Raw genomic sequence first — 14,314 nt, forward strand, 5'->3', positions numbered from 1 at the left:
TTTACCTGGGGGTCACAAATAACCAGTCGCACTTATTTGTCTATTCAAACTGTTGGTAGTCAGACATTTTCCTCTTCTTCTTAAATGCCTTTCTTCTGTGCTTCATAAATTATTTGATCTACAGCAAGCCTGTTAAAACAGATGTGCTTCGCTCTTCTCACTCTCAAAAGGGTTGTTATTTGAAAAGAGAACCATTTTCTCTGCATTTGTAGCTTCAATTTTTTCCTGACACACCTCGTCGTTATCCTTTTCTGTTTGTGCCTTTTGCTGTGTATTTGCTTACTATCAGATATTCTTTTCTCTTCCCTGAAACACCTTGGAGCACATCAGAATTGTTAGGAAATTATTAGGATTACTTTCATTGTTGATAAGATTTCTATGTTGCCCCTCTTCAAAAGGATCCCCATCTCCTTCCTCGGCATGTTGCAGCTTGGAATGTAACCGATTGTTCTGTGATGAATATTTCATGCATGAATTTCTACGATAAAATTTAGTTTATTTTCCTACATCTGAGGTGATCCTTATCCCAAGACACCTTACTGTGTTGCTTGATTTACTGGTATTTTCTTGTCTTGTCCTAATTAAAATCCAGCCATTATAACTCAATTTTACATGTAACCCATTAATCTTTCTGGATCATTCCTGGATCAGCAGTACATTTATATAAGCTTTACAAGAGCAAATAAGGGATGAGATGAAGGTACTCTGCACATGCTCATGGGCACTCAGTTGGTATTGCTTTCTGTGCCTATGGCACACTCCTGACTCAAATGGAGCTAGTCAGTCAGAAGACTCAAACCCAGCCATTTCTCAGGGTTTCAGAGGGTTTCCCAACTCTGCGATGTGAACTAATTGGTGTTGCTGAATACATCATGGAACCTGAGTTAAAATCATGCACTCAGCTACCTAGTTCTAGCTTTTCCACTTTCTCAGCTACTCACAAGTTTGTGATCCTCATAATGATGGGAGAGTGTCCCTTCAGAACTTCTTAGGCTTGCCTATCAATCCCTCATTGACCCTAGGAGATGTTCTGACCACCTTTTATCACCAAATAATTATCCATGCTGGCAGATGAGCTAGCAATGGACTCTTTACAGTTTGTCATGCTCCACTGGGAGTCCAAATGAGCATCTCTTTTGATCCCCTTGCAGGAGGGTGTCCCGGATAGTGTGACCTTGTCCCCACCCTCCACAATCTATGTCTCTGAACCACTTGTTATCTATAGATTAAATGTGTCTGTGTGTGTTTATTTTAGCAGTTCTCCCCTGCCTCTTATGTGCCAGAGGGACAACTGGAGCTGATCTAGGGTGGATTTCCTTCCACTATGACAAGTTCTGCCATGTCTAAAGAAGTCAGGAGACAGAGCTTCAGCGACAGAGAATCTGAGACGTCACAGATGAAGGGGGGAGAATCCTTCGACTCATCATGATAGTGGAAAAAGAGCAGCAGCAGAAACTCCAGCCAGAGATTAATAGGAACGCATGCTGGATATGGTTTGCATTCCCACCCCAAAGGAGCTGACAGTGGCTTTGAGAGTAGAGAGGCTGCACTTCCCATCTTGTTACCTCTGCTCAAAGAAGTTTTAGAATATATAGCAAAGCCTGCAAAATAGATGCAAAGCAAATGGGATGAGTGGGTGTACCATAAGCAGTTATCTCAAGTCACTATCAAAGGGCATTGGGCTCTCTGGAAGAAATGATCTTCCTTTCAACTTTACTTCCTTCATCTAACTATCATTGCCGTGATATTTCCCAACAGAAATGAAGAAGAAGAAGAAGGAAATCAGCACTCTTTCTCGCCAGCTCAAAAGCAACTAAGTCCTGAAGAGCAACAGATTTATCAGGGCACAATTATCTCAGTATTTTTAACATAATGTTTGTGAAGGAAAATACAGATATTAATTGTATGTACAATGAAGAACAATTAATATCTCAAAGTTCAACATGCTTTAAATGGCATTTTACAACAAGGAATAAATTATTCTTACCATGTTTATTCCCCCCTCCTAAGAACCCTCCCATTGTGGTGTGTGTGTGTGTGTATGTAAATAATGTTTCTGTGCCCTCTGTTAACTGTTCCTGGGGGGAAGAAATTCACTAATAAGTTACACTTTTCTCCTCTATTTGTTTTAGAAGTCCCAATCAATTTTCCTATTAAATCAATATATTGAAATGCAGGAAGTGCCAAAGAACCTGAATTTTAAGAGAAAGACATTCAGCTTTCCAAGTTAAAATAGCACAATTTTAAAAAAAATGTAAACATTTAGACACTTCTTAAAGGTTTGAAAAGTAACCATCAGAAAAGGAGCCATAAACATGCTTTTAAATCTAAGAAGCTACATTTGCAAGGCAAGTATGCTTTTTTCAACATTACTGTGCTGGACAACAGTTGTCGAAAATGAGTTATTTAAGAACCAGCTTTTGTTGTCAGATGCTCCTTTGTGTTCAGATCAGGCCTGAGTACAATTATGTAGCACTTGGGAAAGAAGATGCAGCCCAGAAGCCCAGCACTGGAGGCCAAGATAGAGAAGACCTGCACAGCCACCATGTATTTCCCCTTTGTGCTCAGATAGGAGGGCACAAAGGAGATCCAAACACTGCAGAAGACCAGCATGCTGAAGGTGATCAGTTTGGCTTCATTGAAGGCCCCAGGCAGCTTCCTAGCTAAGAAAGCCACTGTGAAACAGATGGAGGCCAGGAAGCCCATGTAGCCAAGGACACCATAAAACATGGCAACAGACCCTTCATTGCATTGCAGGATGATCTCTCTGGGCTGGGAGCTCATGTCAGACTCTGGGAAGGGTGGAGAGATTCCCAGCCAGATGATGCAGATGGCAACTTGGACACTGGAACAGGAAATGACAATGGAGTTGGTCAGACTCTTTCCCAGCCATCTCCTCATCGTGTTTCCTGGTTTTGTGGCCAGGAAGGCCAGCACCACAGTGATGGTTTTTGCCAACACAGAAGAGATGGCAACCGAGAAGATGATGCTGAAGGCCATTTGTCGGAGAAGACAGGTCACTTTCCTTGGCCTTCCAATAAAGAGCAAGGAGGACAAAAAGGAAAGCAGGAGGGAGATGAGGAGGCTATAGGAGAGGTTCCGGTTGTTGGCTTTGACTATGGGAGTTTCTCGGAATATAATGAATATTCCTAACACAACACACGTGGTTAAGGATAAGAATAGGGCAAGGGAAGCTAGGAAAATCCCCAAAGCTTCTTCATAATCCAGGAAGGTGATGATCTTGTAGAAACATTGATCTCTGTCCTTGTTTGGATGCTGATCTTCTGGACACCTGTTGCAATGCTCTGCATCTGGAATGAACACCAAGAATATCAACTTTACTGTAATGCTTTTCATTAACAAAAAGTAATACCAAAGTGGTCTCCACTAAAAGGAACCTTAACTATATTCAATAAAAATCACTGCATATAAATAGGGAGAGTATTTATTGGTATTAATGATATTACGAGACAGGAAAACCTGAGGCAATGGGGGCCGCTAGGGGCGCATTGGAAGATGGCCGACAATTCCATCTCTCCGTCTCACACGGGGTAATTAAGAGGCTGATATGGGAGTATGCAGCCTCCCTTGTTACCCCTGGGAGTGGGGTAATACTGCCTCGCCTGCTGTTGCCATAAATCACCCCCGAGTTCGAAAGGGGGTGAAGGCACTAGTCGCACAGCACCCATGTGGCACGGCTCTCCCGGACGCTGTCTCTGATCGCACAAACTGGTTGCAGGAGCTCAAAATAAACAATTAGAGAGAAGCAAATGCACATATTTCAAGTGAAGAACGGGAGTTAAGACTGCTAATTGAGGTGACCTCTGTGAAGTAGAGCGACGGGTTGGATTCAACAGGAAAATATTCATGAAGAAGATACATCAAAGTGTCGGTATGTTGGAACAGGACTGGAAGGGGGGGACTTTTCTTTTTTTCTCTATGTGATTACCTAACAACCCCTCTCCAAGAAAGAACCGTTGCATAATTGACTATAAGCGGGATGATAAAAAGTTGTGTGGAAATAAATTATTACCCAAAGGTTTGACGTATGGAGATCTGGAAAAGAATAAGGGCTTTTGGAATGGCGCAGTCATAAAAAGAGAGTCGCCATCTTGGCAGGTTTTGTCGAAAGCTATCGAAAGATTGATGTTCGAGGAGGAGGAAGCTATGACTCGTTATCATACTGGATTCCTGGCAGAACCTCCTCAGAAGAGTGAGAAAGGGAGTGACAGACCTGCGAAGATTAATGAGTAGACGGTAAGACTGTTTGTTTTTGGAAGTGATGAAGTGCGCCAGCCGTCTGAATATGACTCTTGGACGAATGGAAAAACCCACACAGGATTATAAAAATATCTGTTTTCAACTCACTTGTGGAGATTTTCAGAGATCACAAAGAGAAAGGAATAATATACGAAAACAACAAGAAGAGATTTGGAAAACAAGAAGAAAGGATTGGATAGAACTGTGAACATCATTTGGACAGAATTGTGGATATTAAAGTAGCAGCAGCAATAAGATGATTGGATCCTTTTCAGAACTTGAAATATGGGTACCCCCAACAAAAAATTAAAATTTGGCTCTGTAATTTGGAATTAAAGTGATTTGATTTGATTGGTCTGTTAATAAAAATTATTTTTTGTTAAAAAAAAAAAGGAAAACCTGAGGCAACTGGTATGTCTTCAATTGGTGGTAAAAACAATGGGGAGAGGATTCCACATACTAAGGGAATCACAATGCAGGAGGACCTCACTAATATTTCTGATAGGAATAAAAGAATTCTAAACCATGGTGACCCCTTTCCTGAAAAAGTGTCAATGTTAGGATAAGGGTCCTGAGGCCAAAAGCTTCTAATATGACACTCAAAAGGGACCTTGTTGGACACAACTGTATGAAACATCTGTGCCTGATAACCATCCCAGAGTTCATGGTGCCTCTTGTGACAAGTTTGACTAATCGTCAAAGTACTGTCAATTTCCCACATCTCAGGATTTTCTCCCACTCTGTGTAGGCTTCTAATTGTCATTCAATGTGTCAATACAGCATATATGAACACCCAATAGGGAAAATGCCCAGTTGTGTTGTAGCAGTGCATCAGTTCTAAAACTCCCCTTTAATAGACTCTGGACACCAGAAAAGTCCTTTGTCCTCTTCCCCAAGGGCAGGTCTTTCTGCTGGTGTCACCCACCTTCCTGAGAGGCCATTGTTCCTTCCGCACAGGGAATGCAGTCATAGCAGCAGAGCAGCATTCCTTCCTGAACTGCCTTGAAGAATCCAGGTTGGCAACTTTCCACACACCTGGAAGTAGGCAGGGGCTGAGCATAAAGGGGCATCAAGGAAAACGTGTTAAGGCTGATGATTTAAGAATGATAACAATGTATTACTTGATTAATTATCTTTAACAAAACTTATTAACTGCTTGATTGCAGCAAAACCTCTAACGATAATGTTTCCCTGTTAAATCAAAACCCAAGATTCTTCCTCTTCCCTTCTCCTGCTGCTCAGTTGTGTTTCAGTTTGGTTTGTTAAATCCTCAAAGCATAGACCTCCCCTCTTGGACTTGATACAGTGTCATGATTGCTGTATAAATCAGAGGTAACTAAACTGTTTTCATTTGAGGGCCATAGTTACCCAAGTGGAACCTTCTGTTGGTTTGGCCAAAGAGTGGGCTTGATTGAGAACCACAACTCTCAAGTCCTCAGTCCAATATGTTTTACCATCAGCCATTTTCCAGTACTCTAAATTATTTTTTTTTTCATTGTACGATTCAGTTTTATAAAACATATTTGCACAAACATATTTTATCAAAAGGGAGGTGTCTCAAAACCTTTTAGCATCACAGTATAACTGCAGCAGACATACAGCACAGTAAAACTATTTCCAGAAAATAATCCTTGTTTTGTTTTTTGTTTTTAAAAAGTGGTCCTAGGTGCCATATAGAATTTGGGGGAGGGGGTCCAGATATTAGCCACCCTTCATATAAATAAATGATAAACTGGTGAAGAAGTTCCTGTCACCCCAACCTGTTTTTGAACTGGAGCTGGGACAGTATTTTCTAACAATATTTTTTTCATTCACCAAATTGGTTGGGAGAGGAACTAACTGTAAAAGTTGAGGGATGGTTAAATTTCCTTGAAGGGTTCAAGTTAGGAGGCCATCTCTTCCAGCAAACAAACCTATTGCACACTTTTCTGGAAATTGCTGCATAGAACATCACCCTCATCCTCATCATTATTATTTATACCCCGCCCATCTGGCTGGGTTTCCCCAGTCACTCTGGGCAGCTTCCAACAAAACACTAAAATACAATAACCTATTAAACATTAAAAGCTCGATAACACAGTAAGCTTAGGTAATTAAAAAGGAAAATTTATTACAAAAACAGATAGCTCTGGATGGCTCTAAAACAGCCACCACCATTATCACTCAAGATGAGCCTTCTGAAGACTGCTTATGGTGTCTACAGAATATATTGAACGATGCCCCTTACGTCTCTTGTTTTGCTTCCTGTCTAGCAGTCCTCCTATTCGCCAACTCCTCGGACTTATTGGATCAGCTCCAGCCTCTTCCTTTTCTGAGAGAATATCTCTGTGTCTGTTCACCCCTATTTGAGCTTTCTGAGAGCTTTGGCTGAGTTCCAGCCCACTCTCGGTCATTCCCCTGGCAACCTTCATTCCAAGGGATGAGGAAGTCCCCTCTGACTGCTGTTCAGTCTGTGTCCGATCTGACCATCTCTGTTCTGCAGCTGGCTGTAAAGTTCCACTATGAGCTGGCTCATTCCGTACAGTGACATGATTAGAGCTTATGGGATGGGAAATGGAATAAAATGAAACAAATTATTTATCCCACCTGGTTGTGCCATTTGGAGCACACAGTGGCATTCTGGTCGATGTTGCACTTCAGGGCCAGGGATCTCTGTCTCTTGATGCTCCCAATCCTCTCTCTAAGGAGGGACTTATTGGGAAATACCACCCAGTTCACGATGTCCAGGTCAGCTGCCAGTTCCCCGTTCTCATCCAAATACACTCTGTCCATTGAAGAATTGTAAAATTGGTTGTCTCCCAGGAAAGAGTGGAGCTAGAATGGCAGAGAAAAGGGCCACATATAGAATAGGGGGAAAACACTGACTATTCAACTCTGCTCATTTCATGCTTGGATCTGCTCTTATTTGGGATTGGCTACAGAGTGTCAGGGACTGGTTGGGCAGTCTGAAGAATTGTGGGAAGCACCAGCTAGAGAACTTCCAAGGGAACCCCCAGGAGAGGAGGCTCAGAGCCAGGGCATTGGTGGTGGGAGACTGAGGAGAGCTCAGAGGAAGAAGACTGCAATGGGGGGCTGGATGCTGAAGGGGGCAACAGGGTTTAGTGAGCAGGGAGAGTTGGTGATGGGGAACAGTACAGACTGTGAGGCTGAAGCAGAGGAGAAGGGTGAAGAGGCTGCTGGAGAATCCAGAGACCATTTGGGAATGCCAGGGACAGAGGCATCTAAATTGTACAGAAATTTATTTATGCATGCAACAACAGCAGCTACTCTCCTAAAAAAGGAAAGAAGCAGAAGGAAGAATGGATACAAAATCTAATGGAATATGCAGAAATGGCAAAAGTTCCCAGAAGAATAAGAAATCATGTTAACAAACTTTTTAAAAATGGTTTATTGAATATTTGCAGATAAATCACAAACAACTAAAACCATTGGCAGGATTATTGTAATAACCTGCAGTTTCATAAGAATATATATTTAAAGTAGATTATTAAATGAGCAAATTAAATGAATTTGGATATGCCGAAGATATAAGAAAGCAAGTTTAAAGAACCACAGAAAGAGGCGGATGGAAGTCAAACGTTGAAATGTTAAAATGATTGTAAAACTAATGAAATATATACATTTTAAAAGTATAAATAAAAGCTTTTAAAAGACCGATTGGGAAGTGTTGCTGTGTTGTATGCCGTTTCCTTGAATGAATGAACGAACAACTGCCTGCCTCTTTGTTCTGAGCTGCATGTGACTCCAGTCTGGCACCAAAAGATGTATAATGAAGGTGCCAGACAAACCTCCCTGGAGACAGCATTCTCCAACCAGGCAGCCACTGCAGAAAAGGCACATTCTCGTGTTGCCACCCTCCAGACTCCTCATGAGGGAGGGACATGAAGAAGGGCCTCAAACAATGATTGCAGTTGTTATCTGCTCTGCATAAAAAAATTCAAGATATATAAAATGGAAAATTTAGTTGAATGCATATGAATGGGATCAGAATATACTGTGGTACCTTGGTTTACAACCATACTCTGTTCTGGAGGTCTGGTTGTAAACCAAAACAGGTTGTAACCCAAGGTGCGCTTTCACCAATGGGACCTCCCCCGCCAAAATGTGTTGTAATCCAAAAAAAGGGTTTGACGTGGTTGTAATCCAAAACGGTTGTAATCCAAAGTGGTTGCAAACCAAGGTACCACTGTAAATACACCAAAAATATGACAGATGTCCACATATATTAAACTCTTAGCATAATGAGAAGATGAGTCACTCAGACACTTAATACAGGCTCCAACAACACACACAATCCTTTGGAGAAAGGGTAGAGCTTAGTGGAGCTCAGAAGATGCCAAAATTACAGCCTAAACAGGAGGGAGAGTCAGTGCAATGCCATCTTCCCTGCCCAAGAGAATTCTTATGGAGGAGGTGGGGGTCGAATGGGCCAGTGCAAGGCAAAGAAGAGGTTAGGCTAGTGGTGGGAACTGCTCCCAGAGAGACTATCCTCGGAGAGGAGATAGAAAGGATCCAATTCAGGGCACTTCACAAAGGGATTTGCAAAATTTCACCTCCCCCCTACATCCCCCAATTCTCAGACAATCTCCAAGACTACCATTCTGGAATTGTACAATTGATTGTCACGTATGGCAGAGATGTCAGTGATGGGAAAGGAAATACCTGCCATGGCTGTAGCCTTTGAACTTCCAGACTGCCCTTCAACCTCCACTTAGATCTGGAGGAATACGCAGCATTTAAGGAACGGGCCACAGCTTGGACAGTGTTGTAAATCCTGTAGCTGTTTAGAGAGAAGAGTCTTTCCAGATATTCTTGGGGCAGCATCTCCAGTTCCTCTCTTTCTCTTTCTCTGCATCTTGTCCAGCTTTTCACTGACAATGTATGCTCTAAATAGGAACAAGTAGAAGCTTCCTCCCAAAACTGCTGAAGTGCAAAGAAAAAGGCATCTATATCATCATATTTGGCCCATTTATTTGCCGCAATAGAGAAAGAAAGAATACTGTGGAAGTGCTGGAAATCTAAACCACTGTTGATTAACTCAATTAAGTCTACACTCAAATCCCACATCGATGTTGTGATCAAGACTTTCCCCACAGTGGGTTTGACCAGCTTGTAAAATATCATTTCAGCAACTTGCATTCCCTTCCAGAAGTAAGTAGATTCTACGTAATATAAGAATACTTGGACTTGTCGCCACTTCTCTGATGGTGGAACTTTGGACCTCATACGGTATGTATTATGTTGTGGAAAGCTTAGTGAGATAGCAACACAAATGCCACTCTCTACAAACATAGGTGTCAATGTCTTCATGAACGTCTCTCCGTTTTCAGTGTCTGGAGCAATGAGACCAATGAACGTCCATCTGAAGTGATGGAGCAGCTTGACAATCGCTGGGTAAACGGCCTCTTCTTTGGGGACCGTCCGATAGAAAAAGGGGAACTGTCTCTTGTCATTCAGAACATGGGAGCCAAAAGCATGGCTGACCTGGCAAAAAAAGAAGGACTGTTGGTTTGCATTGTTTGGGATCAAAGACGAAATAATTCATACCCCAAATAACATATATTTGCTTTGTAAAAACACGTGTGTTGTTGGTTTTTTACCCAGACTTTTCTTGACATATAAGACTGGATTCCATTTTTATTTTTATGAATCCCCACAGTTCCTGTTTTCATTTTTTAAAATACGCCTTTATTCTTTTATTTTAATGCTTTATACTGTTGATTTGTTTCAACAATTTTGTTACTGTTTTAGGTTGTGCACTACTAAAAGGTTTTTTTAATAATTGAGTGGGTTATGAATGTTTTCAATTAATAAACAAATTTCACAGTTTCACTCAGAGGAAACTTCCCTGCTTTATCCAATTTTTAGTGGCATGGTCACTAGTACGAGGGAAGTTCCCTTCCATCTCATTTTATATGCACAGGCATACAAACAAACAAACACAGGAATCAGCATTTGACACAAATGGAAGGGAGGAAGGACAGGTAATATCCAAAAGAGCACAGCTATTCATCTGACCACTCCTTATCTCCTTTCTTCAATTCCTTGACATCCTATGTCTTCCTCATTCTGAGTTGACACTACCCAACACTTTCATGGCTGAGAACCACAGTCAGATGATCCCACCATCTCCATTCCTACCTGTGGCATTTTATAGATGCTCAACATGCTTGAAATCTGGATGGAGTTCTCAGAGTCAGAGTCAGCCCCTTCCAGAACAGCAATCAAGTTATTCTGTCCTCCGCAGTTGTAGTTTGGAACATTCGCCTGTCTAGAAGAGACCAGGTCTACCAAAGCTTCATACGTTATCCTTCCATGAAAAAAGGTCTCATAGATATTGTAGCCCAGAGTAATGTTGGGCAAGAGCCAGGGATTCTCGTTGATATGCTGAATGGCAAAGAAGAAGGACAGGGGCAGCCAGTACCTTGTTCCTCCTTTGCTGAAAAAATGTACATATCACATCATATCCTCCAGCATTCAGTGACAAGCTTCTAAGGATAATATAAAATCCTGGATTCAATTTCTAGAATTTAATCACCCTAACACTGATCCAAATTCGGACGTTTGATAGTAAATTCCAAATTAATGATGCATGAGTGTTGGGAAAGCCTTGTTCAATCAATACTCATTATCCCTTGGAAAACAAAACTAAAGCAGAATGAATTTCTCATGATGGAATTAGACATGCATAGACTTTCAAAGAACAATAGGAGTTTAAAGGTTTTTAAAGGCTCATTAAATGACACGGAATATCTATTGCTCTCTCTCCTCCGCCCTCCCCCAAGCCTGTTATATTTATAATTAATGTTATTGATTTGTTTTTAAAAAGAAGTGCAAACATTAAAAAAGAAAGAAAATGAAGAATTAAAAATTTAATTCCAAAAGCATCACAGCCTGGAAGGCCCAATGTACACAGATACACCAAGCTCCAAAATGATGATAAGTAAAAATCAATATTGAATGGAGCAGCAGTAACCCCATAAAATGACTTACTGCTTAAAGCTGGTAGAGGGAGACTCCTTGAAGTGCTGTAGATTAAATATAGCAAATCTGGCAGAGATGACTCCACTAATGAGGTGGTCTCCTGGCCTGTAATAAATGAATGGCTCAGTCCAGTCTCTCTCCAAAGTCAAGGGGCATTTTGCCTTCGCTCCACTGTCTGCATGAGGCAGGAAGATCAGGAAAAGCAGTACCATTCTGTGCCTGCTTGGAACACCTTCCTTTCCTGTGACTGCTCCTCTGAACTAGAAGATAATTAGATAATGTTGATGGAATCCAACCAAGGCTTCACATCTAGAAGGAATAGAGGTTAGCCTTGCACCCTTGTATAGCAATTTGCCTGTCCTAAATCTGAACCCCAATTCTGAGTGGTACAGAAGGCCTTTATGTACCAATCCTTCCCTGCTCTGGTGAAATATGTTCATAACTTCATGTTGTTGTCAATTCTGATATCTCTTTGATTGGACTCAAAGGTGATCTTTGGACAAATCTCTGGAGCTTTGTTGAAAAGGTGATGAAAGAAAAACCCCTCTGTGATTTTGATAATTACAAAGGGAAGAAGCATGGACTCTGAAATGCCCTCAGTTCTTTACATGGCTTCATGCGCAGGTGCAGGCTGGAGAAAAACATGTTTGCAAAAACTCCCACATGTGCCTTCAAACTCTGAGAGGCATAACAGAATGGGAAGCTGAATAAGTCTAACTTTGATGAAAGAAGCTCATTCCACACCCTCCAACATTCCTCTGATGTAAATCAGGGTGCACATATTTTGGTGCTGTGCTCTCGTGGGAGCCTGCTGACCTGCATGAGAGTGCGGCACCACTGCAAGCTTGAGCAGGGTCATGCCTGGGATATGGGAGGCTGAAGGTTTAGAAGGGCCGTGCTTCTGTATCACAAGGGCTGACAGGGAAGTGCCGGGCCATTGCAGGTCAAGAAGAGGCCGGGGAGACAGCAAGGTCATCCTGGCTTGACTACTTCACCTCAAGAAGTTGCAGGAAACTTAGCTCCAGCCCCGCCATTCCCCTCTAGTTTCTCACTCTGGAGCCCTCCCCAACAGACGGAGACTGTGATATGGGGGTGAGCTCCTCCCCTGGGTCTGTCTGTCAACATGTAGGACTCTTCTAGATCAGGGTGTGAGAGGAGGAGAGCCAGCAGGACTCAGATTGTTCTGCTGTGGGATGGCAGGTATACCCTCTGATTCCTCACTGTCTGCTCACATTGAGACACTCAGCCTCTAGCCTTGTCCTGGAAGGGCCTCCACCTTCTGACACCCCCCTTGATTCCAGTCCCTCCCAGCTCAACCCTTCCCCCTTGTCCCACCACCAGGACCCAGGGGTTCAGTCCTCATCTTCCCTGGCTTCCTTGAGGGGCTCTTGGATGGGAGGCTCCCCCACTCCTCCTCATCCAGCCAGTCCGTGATACTTGAATATGGACCATGCTGAGACACAGGTCAACTGAGGTGACCCAACCCCAGCCACTGCAGGAAGCTCTATGGTCTGCAGGCCCCACACTTGGCTTCTGGAAGGAGACAAAGGTCTTGAGGGCTGCATGCAGCCCTTGGGCTGTGCATTGGAGCACCCCAACGTAGAGGAACTAGACAAGCATGTCTGATTTCACCATTGCTTTTTCATATTTGCTTCTGCTATTAGACAACATAGGGAGATCTATGGAGTAGGCCACAATTCAGTTGAATATAAATTAAATTCATATGCAGATGATACTCTTCTGATTGTTTCTAAACCTCATTTTACAGTTCCCATGTTTATGCTGATATTTTTTTTTTTAATAAAATTTTTATTAATTTCCAATTTTTTAACATAAACAAAAAACAACATAAAAACAAACACAAAAACTCATATTTTCTTAACCTTATTTCCATAACCCTCTTTTCCCGGACTTCCCCATACCTTCCCCTTTTTGCATCCTTAATTTTAAACCATTATTCAGCAACCCTTCTAACCAATTAAAAGTAAATTCATTCTCTTTTTCAATTCCACCCTAAAATCAAACAAAATTTACCGCTGTAATTCTACATCTTCCTCTCCCTTAGCATTTTAGCACTCCTCAATTTTATAGTAGCTCTTAAGATATATTTTAAACTTCTTCCAGTCTTCTTCCACAGTCTCTTTCTCTTGGTCACGGATTCTGCCGGTCATTTCTGCCAATCCCATAAAGTCAATCACTTTCGCCTGCCATTCCTCCAGCGTGGGTAGCTCTTGTGTCTTCCAATACTTCCCATGTTTATGCTGATAGATGTCTTTGGTTAAATATCACAATACTCTGTTAACTGGTGCAAACTGCAAAATTTATTTACCCATTCATTTAAGGAGTATCATTTCCACATTTGTTCGAAATCTATTAAATATTTAAGTATGGTGATACCAAAAGCAACCTTTGTCACTGGGTGCTGTTTAATGGGCAAATAGGGAGCCCAGTGAACTTTTCTTTCCAATCTTTTTTAAAAGCCAAAGAATAATGATATAAACTTGAAGCCCTAATTGAAGGACAATTATTTGGTTTATGAGTTGCTGTAACCCCATGTTCTGAACAGGACCCCTCCCCTTATGTCTTTGGAGGTTTATTTTTCATCTTGATAATGATGGGCGAGTGTCTTTCCAGAACTTCTGAGGCCTGCCTATCAATCTCTCATTGACTCTAGGAGAGAAATTCTTGGCAGTCAGATATTCTGACCACCTTTTATCACCAAATAATTCTCCATGCTGGCAGATGAGCTAGCAATGGACTCTTTTCACTTTGCCATGCTCCACTGGGAGTCCAAATGAGCATCTCTTTTGATCCCCTTGCAGGAGGGTGCCCTGGATAGTGTGACCTTGTTCCCACCCTCCACAATCTAGGTCTCCCCACCACCTGTTATCTATGGATTAAATGTGTCTGTGTGTGTTTATTTTAGCAGTTCTGCCCTGCCTGCCTCTTATATGCCAGAGGGCCAGCTGGAGCTAATCCTGGGTGGATTGACTTCCATAATGACAAGTTCTCCCATATCTAAAGAAGTCAGGAGCCAGAGCTTCAGCTACAGAGAATCAGAGATAGCCCA

General features: G+C 42.0%; 3 protein-coding genes across 4 annotated transcripts in view; all 3 read right to left on the reverse strand.

Moving 5' to 3' along the window:
- Nucleotides 1–14,314, reverse strand: part of LOC307210963 (vomeronasal type-2 receptor 26-like) — a gene marked incomplete at its 5' end in the record, with an annotated part of 223,647 nt that overhangs the window by 145,261 nt on the left and 64,072 nt on the right. The window lies entirely within an intron of this gene.
- The window catches only part of LOC307207054 (vomeronasal type-2 receptor 26-like), a 38,532-nt gene that overhangs the window by 13,210 nt on the left and 11,008 nt on the right, over nucleotides 1–14,314 (reverse strand). The window contains exon 5 of one of the 2 annotated variants that reach the window (XM_079960744.1): nucleotides 2,381–3,311. The exons of the other annotated variant lie outside the window; for it this stretch is intronic. Within the exon in view, the coding sequence (XP_079816870.1) occupies nucleotides 2,407–3,311 (905 nt within the window). The 3' untranslated portion in view covers nucleotides 2,381–2,406. Of the gene's footprint in view, nucleotides 1–2,380; nucleotides 3,312–14,314 lie in introns of those variants that run through there. 2 annotated transcript variants of the gene reach the window in all.
- Nucleotides 4,166–12,951, reverse strand: LOC307209840 (vomeronasal type-2 receptor 26-like; the record flags this gene model as incomplete). The annotated part of the gene is made up of 5 exons (XM_079965204.1): nucleotides 11,254–12,951; nucleotides 10,402–10,699; nucleotides 8,923–9,744; nucleotides 6,847–7,074; nucleotides 4,166–4,234 (listed from the first exon to the last, which is right to left on the reverse strand). Exons 1-5 carry the CDS (start codon nucleotides 11,454–11,456, stop codon nucleotides 4,166–4,168), a joined length of 1,620 nt encoding a protein of 539 aa, XP_079821330.1. The 5' UTR covers nucleotides 11,457–12,951.

Source organism: Podarcis cretensis (genome assembly GCF_951804945.1).
Source record: "Podarcis cretensis genome assembly, chromosome: 2".
NCBI classification, from domain to species: domain Eukaryota; kingdom Metazoa; phylum Chordata; class Lepidosauria; order Squamata; family Lacertidae; genus Podarcis; species Podarcis cretensis.